Source organism: Prionailurus viverrinus, chromosome B4 (assembly GCF_022837055.1).
Source record: "Prionailurus viverrinus isolate Anna chromosome B4, UM_Priviv_1.0, whole genome shotgun sequence".
Lineage (NCBI taxonomy): Eukaryota > Metazoa > Chordata > Mammalia > Carnivora > Felidae > Prionailurus > Prionailurus viverrinus.
Genome location: NC_062567.1, coordinates 93,197,903 through 93,219,969, shown reverse-complemented (window position 1 = coordinate 93,219,969; position 22,067 = coordinate 93,197,903). Strand labels below are relative to the sequence as shown.

General features: G+C 39.8%; 1 protein-coding gene and 2 long non-coding RNA genes across 6 annotated transcripts in view; 2 read left to right on the top strand and 1 right to left on the bottom strand.

Moving 5' to 3' along the window:
- Positions 1 to 7,524, top strand: part of LOC125170374 (uncharacterized) — a 15,943-nt gene extending 8,419 nt beyond the window's left edge. Inside the window, exons 2-3 of the long non-coding RNA XR_007154004.1 lie at positions 6,689 to 6,801; positions 7,438 to 7,524. This is a non-coding gene — a long non-coding RNA (uncharacterized LOC125170374). The remainder of the gene's footprint in view (positions 1 to 6,688; positions 6,802 to 7,437) is intronic.
- LGR5 (leucine rich repeat containing G protein-coupled receptor 5) overlaps positions 6,695 to 22,067 on the bottom strand; it is a 135,734-nt gene continuing 120,361 nt past the window's right edge. For all 3 annotated transcript variants that reach the window (XM_047866956.1, XM_047866957.1, XM_047866958.1), the window contains 7 exons: positions 19,057 to 19,122; positions 17,599 to 17,670; positions 12,854 to 12,925; positions 11,930 to 12,055; positions 10,723 to 10,868; positions 8,884 to 8,967; positions 6,695 to 7,806 (listed from right to left, as the gene is read on the bottom strand). In XM_047866956.1, coding sequence (XP_047722912.1) covers positions 6,719 to 7,806; positions 8,884 to 8,967; positions 10,723 to 10,868; positions 11,930 to 12,055; positions 12,854 to 12,925; positions 17,599 to 17,670; positions 19,057 to 19,122 — 1,654 coding nt within the window. In that variant the 3' untranslated portion in view covers positions 6,695 to 6,718. The remainder of the gene's footprint in view (positions 7,807 to 8,883; positions 8,968 to 10,722; positions 10,869 to 11,929; positions 12,056 to 12,853; positions 12,926 to 17,598; positions 17,671 to 19,056; positions 19,123 to 22,067) is intronic.
- On the top strand, positions 7,636 to 22,067 carry LOC125170373 (uncharacterized). 2 transcript variants are annotated; one of them, XR_007154003.1, is made up of 4 exons: positions 7,636 to 7,724; positions 16,297 to 16,357; positions 18,903 to 19,001; positions 21,942 to 22,067. It is a non-coding gene; the product is annotated as an uncharacterized LOC125170373 (long non-coding RNA). The 2 variants fall into 2 exon arrangements; XR_007154002.1 differs by lacking the exon at positions 21,942 to 22,067 and adding an exon at positions 19,459 to 19,704.

Sequence of the window (22,067 nt, the reverse complement as noted above, 5' to 3'; positions counted from 1 at the left end):
CTGCTTCTCTCACTTCCTGGGGAGAGACAGAAGCAGAAAGAACAGCCTTCAAACTTACTGTAATCTTAGACATTGATATTGATATATCAATTGATATAATTGATATTAGCTCATCAGTAGTTTGAGGAAGAATGAGAGACAGTGAAGAGCTGGAGAAGTTAAGAGACTTGCTCAGGATTCCACAGCAGGTCTCTAAGAAGGGGGTTTAAGTCCCAAGTCTTTATTCTTCATCATCACTAAATGAACAGACTGAATGTCCATCACTCATTACACACAACTATGTGCTCTAGCTTTCAGGATGTTGATTTAAGATCTCACTGCCTTCACCAGCAAATTCCTAAATCTCTAAAATTTCCTCTACAATTCTGACATCAAGTCCCATGTGTGGGTTTCCTTCCTGCAACCACAATTGAATCCTCCCTGCCCCACTACCCTCTTAGTTCAGATGCCAGTTGCAAGTCCTAGATTATTACCTGTGCTTCTGACAAACCAGCTAGAGATGGGATGTTCCAAAGTCATCCTCCTTGAATTCAATCAATTTGCTAGAGGGGCTCACACAATATAGAGCAATATTTTACCTATCAGATTACCAGTTTATGATAGAAGGATATACCTCAGACACAGCCAGGTGGAAGAGATGCATGCAGCAAAGGATGGGGAAAGGTGTTTCTTCCATGCCTTCTACACAGGAGCCACTATCTCCAAATCTCTGTGTGTTCACCAACCCAGAAACTCTCTGAACCCCATCCTTTCGGATTTTCATGGAGGCTTCATTACAGAAGCATGATTGATTAAATCATTGGCCGTTGGTGATTCAACTCAATCTCTAGTCCCTTCCGCTCCCAAGAGGTCAAGGGCAGGGTGGGGACTGGTGGGGGTGGGGACAGAAAGTTCCAACCCTCCAATCACAGGGTTGGCTCCCCTTACAACCAGTGTCCATCCTTAGGTGATTTAGGGATCTCCCAAAGCCCCTCATTAACATAACAAAACACACCTTCCTGGTTCTCATAATTTAAGAAATTCCAAAGGTTTTAGGAGCTCTGGCCAGGAATGGGGAATAAGACCAAATTTGTATTTCTTATTATAAATCACAATACTACACTTTCCAAGAAGACTAACACAAGAATTCATCTAAAACATTGAGAATTGGGAAGTTAACCATTATTTGTTCTAGCTTTTCACTCAATATAATAGACTTTCTTTGGTATCCAAGACATCTGATGAAGTGAGTCTTGCTTAGATTAAGCCCAGCTCTGTCTCCCTGAATTATCCACCGATTGGTTTTTGTTCTCTGAAAAAGTAATTTGGCTCATTCTGTGACTGCCTTTTAAGTGCTATTAAATAAAATCCAACTTTTATTCATGACTCCTCACTTTTGACCTTAGAGAGTCACTTCTCATTCTGACTCTCAGTTTCTTTATTTGCAAAATGGCAAGTCCTGCTTTGCTTATGTCATAGGACTTTTGGGAAAGGAGAAAAAGACAGCAATCACTTATTAAACATCTATTCTGTTCCAGGTGCTGTGATAAGAACTTTATGCACACTGAACTATTAATACTCCCAGGCCTATGAGGCTGTTGTTATTTGCCCATTTGAGTGAGGACAAAGTTGAGGCTAAGAAAAATTAAATATTTAGCCCTACTACTACACAGGTAGTAATAGAACTAGGATTTGAATGGAGGTTTGTCTGATGGCAAATCCCTGGGCTTAACCATTTTATTATTTTGCCTGCTATGAGCGGGTACTTAAGAAAGCACTTAGTGAATTTCAATTATTCAAATATTTCAAGTGTCTTTTTTTAACTTTCTTTTCTCCAGGGGCAATATTCTCAATTCTCTCTCTCTCTCTCTTTTTTTCTTTTTAAACATTTTATTTTTAAGTAATTGCTACACACAACGTGGGGCTTGAACTCACAGCCCTGAGATCAAGAGTTGCATGCTCTACCGACTGAGCCAGCCAGGTGTCCCTCAGTTTCTTCTTTGATGAGCTATCATTTCCCTATCTCATATCATTAAATTCACTGTCCTTATGAACTAGCATATTTTAAACATTCCATTTAAAAATGTAGTAATCAGAATGGGAAGTCATGTCTTAATGTGGCTAGAGTTGGAAAACCCATGTTGCACAATGCTTCTCCAGCCTATCATTCATTTTCTTCTAGTTTCTTCATCCAGACAAACTAAAGCTTTGTTATCATCCTATCCAATAGGCTTCAAGGGTCAGACATGCTGGAATTTGGGTTTGAGATGAATGAGTAGAATCTGAGTCCAGCATGTTTAGAAATGTTTATAAGGAGGTCATTGAAATGATTACTGACCCCGTGACCACTTCATTTGCAAGGAAAAGCCACCATACCCTAACTGTATTTTAGGGCCTCTGTGGCCTAACAAAGAAGATTGTCAGTGTTTAGTGGCTTGGAGGGGGATCGTCTCTTTTATCTACATAGTTGAACTGTAAAATGAAATGTCCAAATGCTGAAGAGCATGAATGGAGTTAGTGTGATCACAGTGAGCCCGTCTATTTATCTAAAACTTATTCTAGTGTTGGCTAATGGGCCCCTGAGCTAAAGGTAGTGATAAGATTAAGAAAAAAAGCAAAACATTGTTATCTTTTCAGATGTTGAAGCTTTTCTGGTTCTAAATGAACATGATGTTGCTAATTTTATTACTTTTTTTTAATTAAAAATTTTTTTAATGTTTGTTTATTTTTGAAAGACAGAGACATGGCACGAGTGGGGGAGGGGCAGAGAGAGAGGAAGACAGAGAATCTGAAGCAGGCTCCAGGCGGGAAGCGGGGCTTGAACTCACGAGCTGTGAGATCATGATCTGAGCTGAAGTCGGACACTCAGCCGACTGAGCCACCCAGGCACCCCATCTAATTTTATTACCTTTTACTACCGTGTTTTTCCACTTTTGGCCACAAAGAAATGAAACGGTGTTTTCTATATCGTACAAGAATGATTTTGCCTACTAACAGTTGTGAGAAAAAATTATGTGCAATATCAGCCATCTGATATATATTTATATTAAAATGGCATTTAAAATGATTTGTTGTGGGTGACATATGAATAGAAAGACTAAAAATGATGAGTTTTACTGATGTAAGTGGTTGAATGCTAAAGAAAAAGGTAGCTCCTTTTTGAATAATATCTTAGTTTAAAAGGTGCCTTTCCAGAGAGCCCTTTCTTAAGCTCTGCATCTAAAGTAACATGCCATTCACTCCTGCCATGCTATTCAGCTTCATTTCCTTCATTCATGTTTCTATCACATATTTCCTTGTTTATATTTGCTTATTGTCTATCTCCCCTCTACCGGAGTACAAATTCTAGACCTTGTTTTGCATAGAAATCCTCATGTATAGAACACTGCGTGTAGTAGGCACACAGTATTTGTTGAATGAATGAATCCATTTTGAAAACATAAAGTTTTACTCTAGGCTCGCCTACCACTTTATGTCCTTTTGGCTTTTGTTTTTGTTGTTGTTCCATCTGTCAACAGTTTTTTGTATCTTTTCCCCTCCTCACTGTAGGTTTATTTACTTGTGGATATCATTCCAGCCATTCTGATTTACTGTATTATAGTGGAAAGCAGTGTTTGGTGTGAGGTGCATTAGAACTAGGTTTTGCTAATAAATAATAAAATTTGTGGATTAAAAAAATTTTTTTTAATGTTTATTTTTGAGAGACAGAGACAGAGACAATGAGTAGGGGAGGGGCAAAGAGAGAGGGAGAGACAGAATCTGAAGCAGGCTCCAGGCTCTGAGCTGTCAACACAGAGCTCCACGGGGGGCTGATCTCACAAACCTTAGGATCATGACCTGAGCTAAAGACAGACATTCAACTGACTGAGCCACCCAGGCGCCCCACAGAATTTGTGGATTTTTTTTTTTCAACGTTTATTTATTTTTGGGACAGAGAGAGACAGAGCATGAACGGGGGAGGGGCAGAGAGAGAGGGAGACACAGAATCGGAAACAGGCTCCAGGCTCTGAGCCATCAGCCCAGAGCCTGACGCGGGGCTCGAACTCACGGACCGCGAGATCGTGACCTGGCTGAAGTCGGACGCTTAACCGACTGCGCCACCCAGGCGCCCCAGAATTTGTGGATTTTTAAAGAAATATGTTAGAGTGGATTTTTTTTTTTTCCCTTAAAAAAAATTACATCACTGACTTGCGTTTTCTTGAGTGGGACAGAAAGAGGTGGGCTGCCAAGGACTTGTTTCTAACTTTAGGTGCCCAAAGCAAGTATGTTAAGAAGAAGGACTGAGATCCATTGCTTTAGAAGCAACTTTTGTATCCGCCATCAGGGCTCAGAGGAGTGAAATCGTGTTAAAGCCCTTGTTTCAGCTGAAGACAACTCAAGTGTGGGCTGCACAGTTGGTGCCATGGGATGCCTGTTAACTAAGTTAGGTTGAAGCATATGGTTATATCTGATGGGTAGGTAGCAAACTCGGTGCCAGGTACCCTGAGGGCGCTCAGTAAATATGGGTTCATTTTAGCAATAATGCCGGACCTCCACCCAGGCCTGACAGTTTTGTCTTGCAACCTGTATGGGGACACCAGGAATTGCTGAGGGAGCTGGGAGGGTCTGGCACAAGAGGTTAGAAAATCATTTTCATTACTTATGTTTTGAGGGATGGGAACTGAGGAACAGTTCATTTCTTTGTGCCTTGAGAAACACGTGTTCTTAGAAAACGTTTTGGCCTTGATATGGTTTTGAAATATGTTTTTTTTTAAAGGAAGAATTCATAGAAAATTCATGTTCGTGTTGAGTAATTGTAAGATCGATTTGTTACGTATATATTTCTCTCTAGTTGTGGATTTTTTTCCTTTTACATTGCAAAAGAAATAGGTTCTGGCTATGAAATCCAAACTCTCATTAGAGACAATAAACTTTACCAAGGCATTTACCATGACAAGATGGCTTATTAGTCCTACTTAACACAATCCAGGAGCTGGTAAAGATATTTTGATTTGTACTCACGAAGGATTTACGTCTTGAGATAAGTCCAAAATATGTAAAATATTAAGGTGCAAATACTTAGATAGCAAATGTATTTATACATCAAAAATAAAAAACATTTAGGAGAACATATATTTGCCTGTGGGCTCAGTAAAAGGCCTGAAGATATTTTGTTTTATAGTCACACATTTTATTACAAATTTCTTTTATTTTGTACCCAACAGAAAAGCAGGTTTGGAATCTATTTACAAGTACTATACATTTACACATATTATATACAGTTAATGAATTTAAAGAAAATGGGCAGAGAAACACAATATATATGAATAATATGCCACTGTACATGGTTTCTTATCATGGTCCTTAGAGTTACCGAATCTTTATTGTAGTAATAAATACAGTGCTATATTTACACATCTTATAAAACATCTCATAAATGTATTTTTTTCAATTCCAAGTTAAAACATCTGATCAAAATAAACATGCTTATATAAAAATAAATCTACCTAACAGTCTTTTGGTTTGGATGTATTGAAGCTAATGTAGTATAATGGAAGTTACAAATTAGTCCTTTGACCTTTAGTATTTAATCATTTTGCTTCTTAAAATACTTAACACATCGTATTGTATTACATATGGAATAAGCAGAGAAGTCATGTTCCTGACATCAAGTGGGTTGGTCCAAAGACAACACAGCTAAAACCAAGCTAAAGAAAGAGGATATGTTACCAAGTCCCTGTTAAGTCCAAAGTGGTTTCAGACATCGTTGCTAGGGCTACTAGAGATACACGTGTGAGAAGTTATGTTGGTGGATTTCATTCATGTTGGTCTGCATTTGATCATTATGTTAAGATGCACCTCAGTCTGAATCAACTCACAAAACCCCCTGCAAAAAGTGTGCACCTGAAGAAAAAACAATCCCCAACCTCCCCGAGTTGCACACCATCTTTTCTAGGTGTATCCATTGCCAGCAATGGACTTTTATTTGGAGTTCTGGACAGCAGAGAGTTAAAAATTAATTAGACACAGCAAACCTCACTTCTACATGATTGCCTTCATGGCAATTTAAGAATTTATTTTCCTTTCAAAATATTTGTAGGCAGTTTTACTTCACTGAGGTGGAACCATCTAGTGCCGATACATACAATTTGGCATCTCTAAAAACGATGTGAATATGAGTAAACTAACAATGTCCTACATTATCCATTCATGGGGGGATTGGTGCTGTGGAAGGATCCTTTCTGAGGAAAGGGAAAGGAGGATTAACACATCCACATGGTCATTAAAATGAAATCGTACTGGTCACAACTTTTACTTAGTAATGTAGGCCATTTAAAACCCTATTTTCTGAACGCCTCTAACCATCTTTTAAGGAATTTTCAGGTTTGAAAACCTGAAACTAACCTTTGTAAGCAAGTGGTTCTGCCCCTCGCCCCAAATAATTAGATTGGTGAGTTTAAAAAGGAATCGGTGGAAATCATGGAGAATCTTTTTTGAACATTTCAGTCTGCTTTTTAAAATCTGGGCTTACCTAAATAATGTGATTGATGTATCTCTTATATCTGAAGGAATTATACAAGCAGCATTTAGACTTGTTTTTCACTCTCCAGTATCAACAAGGTCTTCAGCTTTTTCCACACTGAGAAATATTAAAAACAAACAAGTTTCCACTCAGCTATTTTTTAGTTACTGCTCTGATGTCCTCAATCTCATATTTTTTGGTTTTCAGTGTTTGAAAACTTTTCCTCTCACATATTAATTAGACACATGGAACAAATGCCACAGATGAAAGATGACAGCTTTCGGTCACTGGGTAAGCTGGCGGTGACACAGAATTGGAAGGTAGGTCGTAGGCTATGCTGGCACTGGTGAAGGTTACCAAGGCTTGGGTTGAGTCACAGGACTGCTTCTCGACATCGTCAGAGTTAATAGACATCATGCTTGGGTTTCTCGATCTTGTCCAGAAGTGGGTTTGCTTTCCCAGGCTCCCCAGATCTTCCTTAAAATGGGGATTGAAGAGGATGTAGAGAAGGGGATTGAGACATGCAGGAAGCGGGACAATCACCAGAAGGATAAACTTAATGACTTCAGGACTGATAAATGTGAGGTTTAGTAAAGAGGAGAAGGACAAGAAAGCCACAGGGCAGTAAAGGATACAGTTGGTGAAGAGCAACAGAGCGATGTGTTTCACCATAGAACAGTCCCAAATATTTTCCAGGTCTCCCTTTTCCAAATTGCAGTAGAGCTTGGTGTAGGCAATGGTCATCACCAGGAAGCAGAGGGAGTTGAGCAAGACGAGAGCGACCATGTAGCCTGTGGTGCTGGGCTCGCCAAAGGGCAGGGGCAGGCAGAGCGGGGAGGCACTGAACTCACTGCCACCCAGCAGTGGAACCGTGGCGATGGTCAGGGCCAGTACCGCACAGAGCAGAATGATCACTTTCAGACTGGAGAAGGGGGTTTTCCTTTCAAATTTTGCAGAGTATTTCACAGAGAACCCGCGCTCCAGGGCTGCCAGAGTAAGCAGGAAAACAGATGATTCCGAAGCAAAAATGGACAAAAAGCCGACGACCTGACAACCGACCCCCTGCTCCCACCACGCACCATGCTGTGCAAAGCTGCCAAAAGTGAACGCGTCCACGCCAGCCAGCACAGCACTGGAGACCCCCATGAGCATGTTCACTGCTGCTATTAACCCAATTAACAGTTTTATGGAGGAAATGTACAGAGGGGCTCTGAACACTGTGGAAGTCACCAAGGCATTGCAAGTAAGCGCCAAAACTGCTATGGTCCATACTCCAATTCTGATTAGCCAGCTACCAAACAGGTATTCGCAGAGTTTGAAGGGGCCTAGAATCCAAGGAAGAAAAAGACTGGGTATCAAACTAGGGTTTACAACTTCTGCCAATTTACCTTTTTGTTTCTCTTATTAGGACACCAAGAGAGAGGCCAGTAACAGCTAGAGGTAACACACAGTTCCCTTGTGGCATGCTCTACTTTCTTTAACTACCATGAAAACATGAACACCAGGTGCTCATATTTTCAAGCTTGACACAGAGAAATGGAGATGGGGAATTTAAATCACTTGATTAAGATCCCTCAAAGAATGCAGAGTTGGGGCCAGGTAAAAAGCCAGATCTCCTGGGCTTTTCATTATATATCTCTCAGAATGCTTCAAAAAGGTTCTGGAAGTAGAGAAAGAGAATCCCAGGGAAATACCCTATAACATTAGAACAGGAAGCAATGGTAGTATAAAAGTGCATTTCATGAACATTTCATCTTAGGTTTGTCTTGATGTTTGATGACATTTGATGTTTGAGAGCCAGAGACAATCTAGTTGTTGAAAATAAAATATCAACCCTTCCCAGCTGTCTTTTTTTTTTTTTTTTTTCAACTGGTCCATTCTGTTCCTGGGAATGGGACAAACAGTTATGTGAAGTCAATATTTACAGAGCTTTTTTTTTTTTTTTTTTTCTTATCTGTACTTATCTATTATTTGCTTTAATCAAATAGCTATTTAGGGAAGACAAAAGAAATCGCTTTCAAAAATGATTACATGAAGCAAGATTCCTGCATACTAGTTCAGGCTAAATTGCCAATATCTCTTAAAAAATTGCATACACTTCTAACTATATGATTGATTCTTTAGTTTTCGTTAATCTGAATCAAAAGTCTTTCACAAAAACCCTCTTTATGAATGGAGACCAACTCCAGGGAATGAACATTTCTATTTTAAAGGTCCCCATGGGGAGGGATATTTAAGAGCCACAAAGGTGGCACAGATTTTGCTTGGAAGTGTAGCCTGTATGTCATTGATGGCCTTGGAGTCAGTGGTGGGTACTGCGCTGAGGCAGTGCCGATGCCCTTCTTCTTCTTTTTTTTTTTTTTTAATATGAAATTTGTTGTCAAATTGGATTCCCTTCTCACCTGGGGAAGGCGAGCACTGCGCCGAATGAAGGGCTTTCAGGTCTTCCTCAAAGTCCAGCAGGAAATCTTCAAGATCACGCTCATCTGCAGGAATGAGAAGCCCTGGAATGGTGAGTTCTGGCTCTTGTTTTGGGGTCTACCTCCCAGGGAAGAAAGCCTTGGATTGTCCTTGAGGGACTGAAGGGAACTGAAGGCCAGACATCCCACTTGTCCCTGGGCTCTGGCTTTCTTGCAAGTCTATTATAAAGTTGCAAGTCTATTATAAAGTTTTAATCAAGCTACTCTATGACATAGTATTCCAGACGAACTGAGGGGAAGGAAGGGTAACCCCAGACTCCCGGTGATAACATTTTAGCTCTACCATTCTGTTCTTAGCTCATGACAGCACAAAATTGCACTGACTTAAATTAGAGAGAGGCTGTGGGCCTCTCTTTATCCAATTACCAAACAGTTAGATAGCTATAGTGCAAATGTCCTGGGCTGTGTTCTCTGAGCACAAGAGGGAGAATCAGGTATAGTAAGTTTCAATCTTTCCTGGGGAATTCTGCTTAACAAAGGGCAAATCAAGTTACTGCGTGGTGCTTAGTTTAGCTACTCATAAAATAGGAGTTTTGTGATCTAACATACAGAATTGCTGCCCTTGAAAATAAACTCCTTTGAAGTACTTTGTTTTTCTTGTTCATTGTGTACCTTCTGGCACATAATAGGCACTCTTAATTTTTTTTAATTAAGTTAATAAATATAGTAGAGTTAATAAATATAGTAGAAATTAGCATGGATGAAGCAGGGAGAGCAAAAACTAAGGAAAAAACAAGAGCAAAAGACACATGCTGTGGCCTAAAACAAAAAAGCCAAGGGCCAAAATATGCGCTCCTTAAACTGGTATGTTTACAGGAAGAAAACGTTAAGGTAACGTGCAGACAGACAGAATCAGACAGACACACTTGCTTGGGAATCAACAAATCATTAGGGTCCAGAGGAAGAAAAGCCAGTCTGTTTGGACTGTGTGCAAACTTGCAGGGTTGGCAGGCAAAGGAAAGTGGGGGCTGCCATGGTGCCTCCTCATTATCACAGGTGTGGTTTGAGGTGCATTGCTGTCTGTTTAAGTAAGGTCTTACTTCAAGGAAAGCCAAGCACTTTACAGACATTATCTCATTTCACCTCCCTGACAGATACCCCTATGGGGGGTGGGAGGGGAGAAGGTTTTAGAATTAGTTGGATAAGAAGTTGGATTCTTAGGCCTTTCTACTGACATATGGAGGCATCTAAATGCTTATGTTGTCCATTCCTCCCAGGCCATAATAATAAAAATGGATTTTTATCTTCTGGAGAAAAGTGCTCAGAAACATGTACAAAAAATATATCCATAAGGATGAGGCCCTTTTAAAATCTTACGGAAATACTGACATCAATATTAAGAATTACCCCTGAGGACAGTATATGCCAAGGGAGATCTAATTATAAATACAAGTACTGTATTAAGAAATCACTTACAGAAAAAAACGAACCTTTAGAATGATCCTAAGGGATATTTCTCTTTCTCTGGGAGTCTTTAAATAGTGGGATTGAGGGGCACCTGGGTGGCTCAGTCAGTTAACCATCTGACTCTTGGTTTTGGCTCAGGTCATGATCTCACAGTTCATGAGTTTGCCCCGTGTCCAGCTCTGCTCCTTCTCTCTCTCAAAGTAAATAAATAAACTTAAAAAAAAATAGTAGGATTGATTTCCAACTTGCTGGGCTGGTTACATAAGGACTTGTCTGGAGTTCAGATGACCTGTTTGATGACTTTTCAAGACCATTGTAGATAAAATTTCATCACTGTGACATAATAGGTCTTACCTTGAATTTGAAACATTCCAGCATCTTTCTTATGAAGGTCATCTGTACTGCTGTTGTCATCTTTATTCCATTGATTAGAAATTTTATAGACATTCTCACATGCTCCAAATGCACAACACTGGTAAGCATAAGGCATTTCTATAACCCTTTAAATGAACAAAACCAAAAAAAAAACCACACACTTAAAGAAATGGATTATTAAATATAGTGTTCATCTTCTTTCACTCAATAATTCTGTCTTTGGATCTTAGCCTTAATTAATAATCTAAAATATTAATTATGTGTATAAAGATGTTCATTACAGAACTATTTATAATAACAACGGAGTTGTTAAAAATTATTGCCATGAAATGTTGACAATTGCTAAGGTTGAGTGATGCATATATTATATTATTTTCTCTACTTTGGTGCTTGAAAATTTCCATAATAAAAAGGTTAAAAAAACGACGGCTAGGAAAATTGTAGCACCATTAAAAAGTGCTTATAGTATGACATAATGGAAAGTAAGGAAAACATGATGTAAGCGGTATATGTACTGTGATTCTAACAATTAAAAATACATTGGAAACAAAGTCTGGAAGGAAATTAAAAAAAGTTGTTTAGGGGATATTTTTAGATTTTTACTCTCTTCTACTTTCCAAACTCTCTTTTGGGGTTATAGTTTTAAAAGTATGTAAAATGTACCGTGGTTTAAAAATATATCTATAAACACACACACACACACACACACACATATAATACATATGTGTATATACATATATAGTCTTTCAAGGGATTTTTTTTAACAATAATAAGCATAGCAAGTTTTAAAGAGCATTACTTCCTCAAAGAAATATAAATTTAGTACATTTTATTAGAACATATAACAAGCTAGATAAATTTAGAAATGTAAGCAGTACTACAATAATATTATAATGTTATTTAATTATGTGTCCTAGTTTATATCCCATGGATCAATGGTTTTCAAACTCTTTCCATGAACGCTAAGATTCTGGGAGGCATCTTTGAGAAAGAAAGGAAATGTGGTCAGGAAGACGTTCTTCCCCTCAGGGCTTATCCTAACAATGCCCCAGGGGTGGGGGACTTGAGGGCATGAAATGCAATTCAAAAGAGTCCCTTGACCTCATAAATTTCGAAAACTACTATAACACGTCTATTATTTCGCATGGCCACAAATGTATCTTATTAGTTTTAATGACAAACTCACTTGAGTTCTGGAAAGTTTTCAGATGATATCAAGCTCTGTAAGGCATGATTTCCTGTTAATTTTAAGTGAGTTAAACCATGTAACCCAGTTACAGGAAAAGACGACAGGAGGTTGGACGATAGGTCCCTGCAAAACATCAAACAACAATTGGCTTTTAGTCTGTGTTAGCAGAAAGCGTCCATGTTGAAAAAAAGCAACTTAAAGATTATTAAACTCCTCCTTAAAAACTTCTTAGCAGGGTCTGTACCCTCCATGGTAAAAATAACCATTTTGGGTTTAGCTACTGATAACATGTCTATTTACAATCAGAATTGCAGGGGGAAAATGTCCTAATCGCATCCAAATTGTAATTTCTATAATAAGCTGTATTTTACCAGGTGGGGACATCAAAAATCCATAGAAGGCGCTACACCTAATTTGAAAAGAGACGTTGACTGGAATAAGTTAGGGATGAGGGGGAAGACGCTGTTGGGTTTATTCCCTTTCCTCCCCTTAATTTCTGTCTGACTAGCTCCTTCTTTCTCTGTTAGCTACTGGAGAGGGGTGAGGAAAGGGTTCAGAGGCCCCGAGGGGAGGAAACGCGGGACAGGAAAGTTTTCTCTTAGGATGGCAAATATAAAACGAAAGCCCTTTGGGACTGAAATGACATCTTATTCCACCCCACCTGACTGCTCAGCGAAAGTGGAAAATTTCACTTCAATAAGCAGAACAGCTGTCACCCAGCTCTTCAAATACGCAGTCAGGGCCCACGTGGCCTTGGAGGGGCAGGGTTCCTCCCTGGTCTGACTTCACTCGAGCGTGGAGAGAACTGAGGGCTGGGCAATCTGTGTGTGGCAGTTTCTTCAGCAACACCGACATTTGTGAGGAAGTTAAGTGGCCCCCAATTTCTTAAAATATGCCATAAACAAGTCATGAGATACTCACAGCTTTCTTAGAGATGGCAAAGTGGAAAAGGCATTGGGATGAATAACGGCAATTTTGTTCCAAGCCAAATTCCTATTTAAAAAAAGAACATATATATAAGGCAAATGAGAGGATGATATTTTAAAAAGATGGTATGAAGTTTTACCATATATATTCATTCTCCTACCAAAATTTAGCTTCCATTCAGGGCAAAACAATTAGTTGATCACATCAGATAAAGATATCAGTAGTAAAAATGACTAAAGAACGGACTTGAAATCAATCTTGTTTTATTTTTAAAAAAAAAAATTTTTTTTTAATGTTTATTTATTTTTGAGACAGAGAGAGACAGAGCATGAATGGGGGAGGGGCAGAGAGAGAGGGAGACACAGAATCGGAAACAGGCTCCAGGCTCTGAGCCATCAGCCCAGAGCCTGACGCGGGGCTCGAACTCACGAACCGTGAGATCGTGACCTGAGCTGATGTCGGACGCTCAACCGACTGAGCCACCCAGGCGCCCCTCAATCTTGTTTTAAATCAATCAAGGAGAAATCATTCAGGTGGATATTTTAGATCTTATTCTCTGTGAAAAAGGTGACTTGAACATGCTTGTAAAATTTTATTAGGGTGTCTCTGAGGTGAGTAGGGGTAGAGGAGCAGTAAGACAGGAACTTCTGAGGCTCTTCCACTGACAAGCAAGTAAATGTGAAGTAGATGAAATGTCCCTAGAAATGTAATGAAATGCAGCAACACTTTGTGTACATCATCAGATATGTCAGGCTTTAAGAGAAACACAGAGTTTTTTTTTTTTTTTTTAATGTTTATTAATTCTGAGAGACAGAGAGAGAGCGAGCAGGGGAGGGGCCGAGAGAGAGGGAGAGAGAGAATCCCAAGCAGGCTCTGTGCTGTTAGTGCAGAGCCCAACATGGGGCTTGAACTCAAGAACCATGAGATCATGACTTGAGCCATAGGTCATGACCTGAGCTGTAGTAAGATGCTTACCCAACTGAGCCACACAGGCCCCACACAGAGAAGGTTTTTTCTTTTTTTTTTCTTTTTTTTTTTTTTTTTTTTTTATAAGGGGCACCTGGGTGGCTCAGTTGGTTAAGCATCTGACTTTGGCTCAGGTCACGATCTCCTGGTTCATGAGTTTGAGCCCTGTGTTGGGCTCCAGGCTGACAGCTCAGAGCCTGGAGCTTGCTTTGGATTCGGTGTGTCCCTCTCTCTATGCCCCTCCCCTTTTCACGCTCTGTCTCTGTCTCTCTCTCTCTCTCTCTCTCTCTCAAAAATAAACATTAAAAAATAAATAAATTCCCAGTAAAGGAGATGTACATTTAAATTCTTAGCTCAAAATAAATATAAAAAGGTGCTAATATGTTGGAAATAAAATCCTTTGATAACAGAAAACCTACAATTTATGGAGAAATAAAATTCACTAAACAGATACACACATGCACACGCATACACACTGAAATGTAGGTGATTCAGCAGGAATAAGAACTTCCACATTTCAAAAAAGAAACAATGAACTTAAAACTTGTATTTTTAAAATGCCTAACTAATAAGTATAACTAAAGTATAGACATTTGAGGAAACTGAAAGTGATCACTGTCAACTTCTCTAGCACAAATGAGTGATTTATTTATGGTACTGTGCCTCTTGAATTATCTTGGATAAATGGTATTTGAAGAACATTTATATTCCTTTGAAAGTCTCCCTAAACTGGGTGAAACTGGAAGGCTTTTTATTTTGATCCATTCCTGCTGCCAGAACAGAAAAAAATTTTGGCTAACAAGGGGAAGATATGGTAGGGAAGGAGTGGGGGAGCCACATTTGGGGGTTGGGTGATTGAGTGAGGACACAGTCTTCTCCTGAGCTGCTCATAAAACTTATGTCCGGTGAGGGAAGCAAGTCATGCCATCTGTCAAAGTCTCTGGTGGCTGTGAGTAGAACATGGGTGCCCAGGGAGCTTCACAGAGAGGAATTATCAGGAACGTAGGCCAAGTCCTGCCATGGGGCTTTATAGCAATTTGGATTTAAAACAAATAAGGGAGAATTTGTATGTTCAAAGGACTGTAATTCCACTTGTGTTGGTATGTCTGTGTGCTGGAATGTTCGCAGCAGCCCCGGGAGGAGCCACTTCCACTCTCCTACCCTGTTCTGTGCCTGGGGCTGATCCTGCAGGCCACGTGCCCAGGGGCTCCCTACTCTATGCAGTCAGAAGCCCAGGAGAGACAACTTGGGTACCTGTGCTCCTTCTCTGTTTTGGAATCTTGTCTGGTGGCAGCTGCACGTTTCTCAACCACAGCATCCCTTCTCTGTGCCTGTGTTCCGTTAGCCTCAGTCTTGGCCATGTTGTTGGTTCCCGAAAGCCCATCCCTTGCTTACTCCCCACCAACACCTATGCAAATGTCTCTTCATTTGCACCATTTCCTGCCAAGACCCTTACTGATACATCTTAAGAGGATATATACTTGTTGTAATAATGATAACAACAAACATCATCATGATACTATTGCATATTTACCATGTGCCAGGTTGGGTTATGAGTTGTTTTTTCACACGTATTGTCTCATAACCCTTAACACAACTCTAAGAGGTAGGTATTGTCATTAGCCCCATTTTACTGGTGTGAAGAGAGGCACAGAGTATTAAGTGACTTGCTCAAAGTCACAGAATAATCTCAGGAGCTGGGATTCAAACTCAAGCTAACTGACCTCAGAGAACCTGATGATGTTTCGCTCGGAATATGTTTGGAATTCTTAAGTAAATAATGAGAGCCACTGCACCTGACCCTGGGGATAAGAAGATAAAAGAGTTCTTGTCATTTGGGGGCCAGGGCATAGTCTACCCGTGGCAGAGCTGAGTGTTGAGTCCTGGAGCAGAGAATATGCAAAGTGCATCAGAGTGGAGTGGGCTCGCAGATCTTGTTCTTGTGGCATGGGCAGGGAGCGAGTCAAGGGTGGAGAGGAATCCGATGGGCAACAGGAATAGGGGAAATGGCCACCATGTGTCAGGGGACTGGAATGCCTGGGTAAGAGTCAGGAGGTTGGAGTCAGATTTTGAAGGTGGTGCTGGGAAGTCTGGTGTGGATTTGAAGACAATAGGGGACTAAAAAGATTCTTGAAGCAGGGAAAGTACCATGATTAGACTTCTGTTTGAGAAAGATTCTCTTTAGAGAATGGGATGGTTGAGTGGAGACCAATGATGGGCCAGTGGCAGAAGAACAGCTGAACTGGAGTTGGCAGAGTTGGGTGAATGATGGATGTGAGGTCTAAGGGGCTGGAAGAATTCAGCGACACTCATACATGTAGCCTTCAGGATCCCATTCTTTTGCTATCATTAGAGATCAGTCTTCTGTTTCATGTGCATATGAAAAAAAATTTTTTTTTTTGATGAGAACATTTAAGTTCTACTCTATTAACAAATTCAATGACATAATAGAGTGTTATCAACTGTTTCAGCCTTTTAAAATGGAACTGACCTTTGGAAACAGCCAGAACTCCAACTGGATGAAAAAGGCAGGTAATGAAAGGAGGTAATGTATTTTTTGCTTTACATTTATTTAAAAAAAAGTAGAAGAACTTCACAAGCTGATATAAAACAAATGGGAAGGGCAACATACTTAAATTCAGAACGAGATAGTTTTCAAGGTAAATTTTTAGAAGATGATTCTTAAAGGTAAATTTAAAATGTTTTGAGGAATAGTATTATTTTACAAGGATATAGTCTCTTAAGTATTCAGAAAAACTTTAGGGGGCGCCTGGGTGGCTCAGTCGGTTAAGCCTCTGACTTTGGCTCAGGTCATGATCTCATGGCTCCTGAGTTCGAGCCCCACATCTGTGCTGACAGCTCGGAGACTGGAGCCTGCTTTAGATTCTGTCTCCCAATCTTCCTGCCCCTCCCCCACTCATGCTCTGACTCTCTCTCTCTCTCTCTCTCTCTCTCTCTCTCTCTCTCTCTCTCAAAAATAAACATTAAAAAAAAAAGAAAAAAGAAAAACCTTAGGGAAAAAGGGGGTTTTATCAAAATATACCAGAGTTTAAACATTCTATATTGTCATTATTCATCAAAACGACATTGAAACTCAGTTTGGAGGTGAAAAAGACTTAGCTGACACAGAAAACAATCTGTTACCAAGGTTTTATTTTTTAAGTTTATGGTTAATACATGGTGTTTTCATTCATAAAATGGAATTAGATACTGTATTTACAATTCTTACTCATCTGATCAACAGAAGCCTTTCCAGGGCAGTTGTGCTCAAACCTTAGGGTACTTGTTAAAAAGCAGATCGTCGGGACCCACCTGAACCACCTCAGAGATTCTAACTCATGAGGCAGGTAAGGACCTGGAACCTGCATTCTTGGTGGTGGCCCCATGACGGCTCTTAAGCACTTTGAGACACATCTTGAAAACTGTTTCCCCAGGAAAAACGAATGGGCAGGAAGTATTGTGTGGTCATCCCATTTCCGTGTGGAAATCCCTACCAATTCCAGGCTGCTGACAGAAACGCATTTCGTAGGTGATTCAACAGCTTGGCCTCCTTCCTCTTCATTCAAGTTTCATATCAGAGAGCAGACTGCAAATTTACTACTTTTGAATATACTCCTGGAAATTATCACGAGCAGGATACTTGCCCTTTGATGGCAAATACAGACACGAAGGCCCAACAATTCCAGTGTACAGTGGAAAGAAAACATTGGGGAAGACCCGAAAGAGAAAGAAAGCGCTCTGTGTTGGGAAAGGCGCTGGCAGGCAGTACTCACAGAGCTCGGAGGCTGAGCAACTGCTGGAAAGTGTCAACTTTAATTTCAAAGATTTCATTATGTCGCAGGTCTCTGAAACGACAGAGTTCCAAAGATTGATTTCAAAGTCACTGGTTTCAAAGATTAGTTTTCGGAGTACTTCTACAGCAGGATTACCTGCCCTCAATCAAAGGAACACATGAAATATGAGTGTCAAGTGACTGATTAAAAATTTTTTGTTTTGTTTAAAGAAGAACATTCCAATTTATACACTTAAGCGTTGCCACTCTTTCAGAGCAACGAGTTCTTTTGGGTGGATGTAAAACTATATTCCAAATGCCATCATCATTCAATCACTTGGCGCCTGCTGGCTCTGCCTTGTGAGTCATTCTAGTATTCTTTGGGGGTCTTCAAGAGAGTCAAATCCTTACCTTTTAAAGACGGATTTGTCTTTCTTTTTCTCTCTTAATCACCCAAAGGCATTCAGGGAAAAATTAAGTGGGAAAAGACCGATGGTTAATATTGTTTTTTTTAAAAAGTTTATTTACTTATTTTGAGAAAGACTGAGAGGGTGGGGGAGGGGCAGAGAGAGAGGGAAAGAAAGAAGAGAGAGAGAATCCCAAGCAGGGCTGTCACTGTCAGCACAGAGCCCAACGGGGGCTCCGTCACGCAAAAACCATGAGATCATGATCTGAGTGGAAACCATGAGCACCCAGGCACCCCAGATGGTTAATATTGTTTTGATCAAAACCGAAGTATGTCTATAAAGCAATAATGCTGGGGCGCCCGGGTGGCTCAGTCGGTTAAGCATCCAACTCTTGGTTTGGACTCAGGTCATGATCTCCCGGTCCTGAGAACAACCTCCTCATCGGGCTCTGGCTGACAGCGCAGAGCCTGCTCGAGATTTTCTCTCTCCCTCTCTCTGCCCCTTTCTGACTCTGCGTGCACTTTCTCCCTCTCTCGAAAAAATAAATAAATAAACATGAAAAAAAGCAATAAGGCTGATCCTTTGTAGAGGAGGCAAGAAGGTTAGCATGTTTCATGTGTAAGTAGCATCCATGGCACCTCAAATATGACAGACAAATAGGGCGCCTCCTCTAAGGATGACTATGTGGAACCAACACCCCAACAAACCCAAGTCCTTCCTGTATTTAAAAGTAATGTCACTCATTGGATATATAAGTTTAGAAAAATTCCAAAGCTCAAATAAACTCAGTTCTTATATCACCAAGTTTGGGGGAAGAAAGAAAAAAAGCATAATAAATGCTTTACTTACAGTACAATGCATAGAAAAATAATATTATCTGTGTTTCCCAACTTAATAGGCGTCCTACACAGTCACACCTTGTGTGTATAAGCAGGGAAAAGCACCAAATGCCTCCCCAGCGATCTGCAGGGCAAGCAAACCAATGACCCCTGGAAAAGTGAGTTTTGGCTCTTGTTCTTTGCTAAGTGACTTAGAAACTCTTATAGACGTACATTTTCTGAAGCTTTTGGCAGACTGAAAAACTGGGTAAATCTTCCAGCAGGTTGTAAGATAGATCTCTGAAAAACAGAAGGTACAAAAGGGAAAATCTGTTATATATTAATCTTAAGGAAACATGCTTTGCTCTCCTTTCCTCTCCAAGATGATATATCTCCCAAAGGCAGACTCTGAACGTTTCCCCAGCCCTGACATGGAGCAGGTAGTCAGAGGCATTATTGGATTAAGCATAGATCCAAACGTTTACTGAAATGTGGCTGTTTTACTTCTTTAATTGATTTAAATAATTTACTTAACAAATTTATTTATATTTTGTTAGTGATGATCTACAATGTTCTAGCTATTATCTTGCAGAAATGAGTCCAAATTAAATTAAATAATTGTGTCTCTCTTTCTAGGAGCTGCTATATCTCTACAGCTAAGAGAATCATTGTTGGTTCTTTTCTAATCAGCTAAAAAAAAATCCAACAACAAGTCAAAACATAGCACTAACTTTGAAATCAATCACTACAAGGGGGAAAAAAAAATCTAAGAAAGTCTTCAGCCAAAACTCAACAAATTACAGAATAACAAAAACATCTGGACATATTTATAGTATAATATAACTAATCTAAAACAAGCCATGGTAATTTGCAGAAAGCTTAAAAAAAGAAAGCTGGTAGATAAAGTAACATAGATATTTAAAAAAAAATCTTGTCTCATGTTTTAAAAGTTATCGGCTAATCAACTAACACACTTTCATGCCTGATTCTAATTCTTAAAACCAGATCGCCACCATGGAACTGAAAAATCCATACTGTTTTCTAAGAGGCTTTTAAATTATCTTGTTCTTGTAATTGATCACTTTTTTCTACATTTAGTGAATAAATGGAATTCATATAGAAATACAGTTCAGTTACCACACACAAATAATGCAAATGAAGCTGTTTGCAAACACAAGTTTGTAGTTTATACTAGAGGCTTGAAAGACCAAAGTAAACCAAACAAAATATGAAAAAACCCAAAACCATACCCCACACCTACGCACAAATACACCTGGTTAAAAATTCGGTGTATATTTTTAAAAAGTAGTAAATGTGATAAAATGGACATACATATCATCAAAGCTGATAATAATTTGGTTCGCTCATCTCCACACACTGCAAGGAGACAAATCCTTCCTGTGCACCTCTTAGTAGAGGATACATAAAACCTTCTCCCATGTAAAGACCCAGTGTCACCTTCTACCTACCTTCTACCTAATGATTTTCATGGCTAACATTGATGAAGCACTTCTTAAATATAGACACCATGTTTACAGCTTTACCTAAATTACTTCATTTGACCTGTGGTCACCTTATGAGGGAGACACTGATTATCACCATACAATGTGAAATAATTTGCCTAAGATCACCAGCTACTTAGTGGGGAAAGCCACACACAGCCAGGGAATTCCCATGGAGGTGAGGCAACTTGGGGGCAGTTTCTTCATGTACAGGTACTCAGTGGATGATTCAGCCAAAGGGTGGAAGCTCACAGACCTATGTTTCCAGAACATAAAGTAGACTGTAGTAGAGGTCGGGACCCTGAGTCCTGTTCTCAGCCTCAACTTGGATTCTTCAACTTGGTCAATATGTTGGTCAAAGCATTATACCTTTTTTAGTTTTCTCCTTAAATGAGAAGATACCTGCTGATCTTGCAGTGTTGTGAAGAACAAATCAAAATTACAGGTTGAAGTGCTTTGAAAATGACAAGCTTCGGTGGTTAATGGATTTGTATTCTTTCAGACCTTTCAAGTTTCAGCTTGAGGAAAGAATAGCTTGAAGAAAGAATAATGGTTTAAGGGAAATGAGAAAGAAGTTGATAAGAGCTAACACTGCCTGAGAGTTTACGATGTTCCAGTGCTGGTATAAGTGTCTGACATGTAGTAATTCATTTAATCCTCATGATGATCCTCTGAAGGAAATGGCTATGTCTCTATTTTATAGATTGGGAAATGGAACCACAGAAGGGATAAATAACTTGCTCAAGATCTCTTGCTGGTGTATAAAGAGATGGGATTTGAACCAGAAAAACAGACCAGGGACTTTGCTCTTAGCCAATTTATGCATTTCTAGACCTGGGTGGTTTACCATTTGCTATGTGACATAGTGGAGACAGATGCAGTTTAAATGCTGGCTCCTTAAGTATTAGCTATAGCCTGTGAAATCTTAGTCATGTTATTAAGCCAGTTTCCTTGAGAAATGAGGGTAATTATGCCATTTTGGGTGGGTAGGCAGAATTCTAAAATGGCCCCTAAGATTTCCACTACCTGGTGTTCATGCACTTTCTCCTGGTACTCATGCACTTTCACCAGCTATTCAATCAAACTGCCTGTATTTGAATTTGGACTCTGCTACTTTCTTGCTGTGTGACATTGACAAATGTGCTTAACTATCCTAATTGTCAGCTTCCTCATCTGTATCTACACCTCAGAGGGCGATGTGGGAGAAGAGGAGGAGACTTACTCTATGTTCCCTCCCTTTACACACAAATGACTGACTCCAAGGCTGTCACGTGGTGTTACTACAACCTATCACTGAACAACTGAAGTCTGAAGTGGCTAGGGGGCTGGGGAGAGGGGAAGGCAGAATCATTATGGCAGACATTCCCATTCTTCCCCTTACATTTGTAGTGCTGCTTGTAGCTCTGCTACTGGGTGAAGCCTGTGGTGGAATTAGAGGCATTCAACTGACACAGATGTTTCCTCTGTGAGAACACAGCCATGACTGGAGACTAAGGGTCCATTCATTAAGTCCCCACAATGCATGAGAGGATGGTAATAGGGTTGGGAGTTAAGGGGAAGGGCTGAAAATGGAAGGTCAAAACAAAGCTCTTCAAATTCCTATAAACTACTTTTCAGAAAGGGAAAGGCAGAGGAAAAAAAACCAACAACCCAAGTCAACAGAAATAATATATGCAAGCTGTTTAACCATTAGTGGAAACACTAGAACATGGCACCCACAACTATACCGGAAGAATGTTTGGT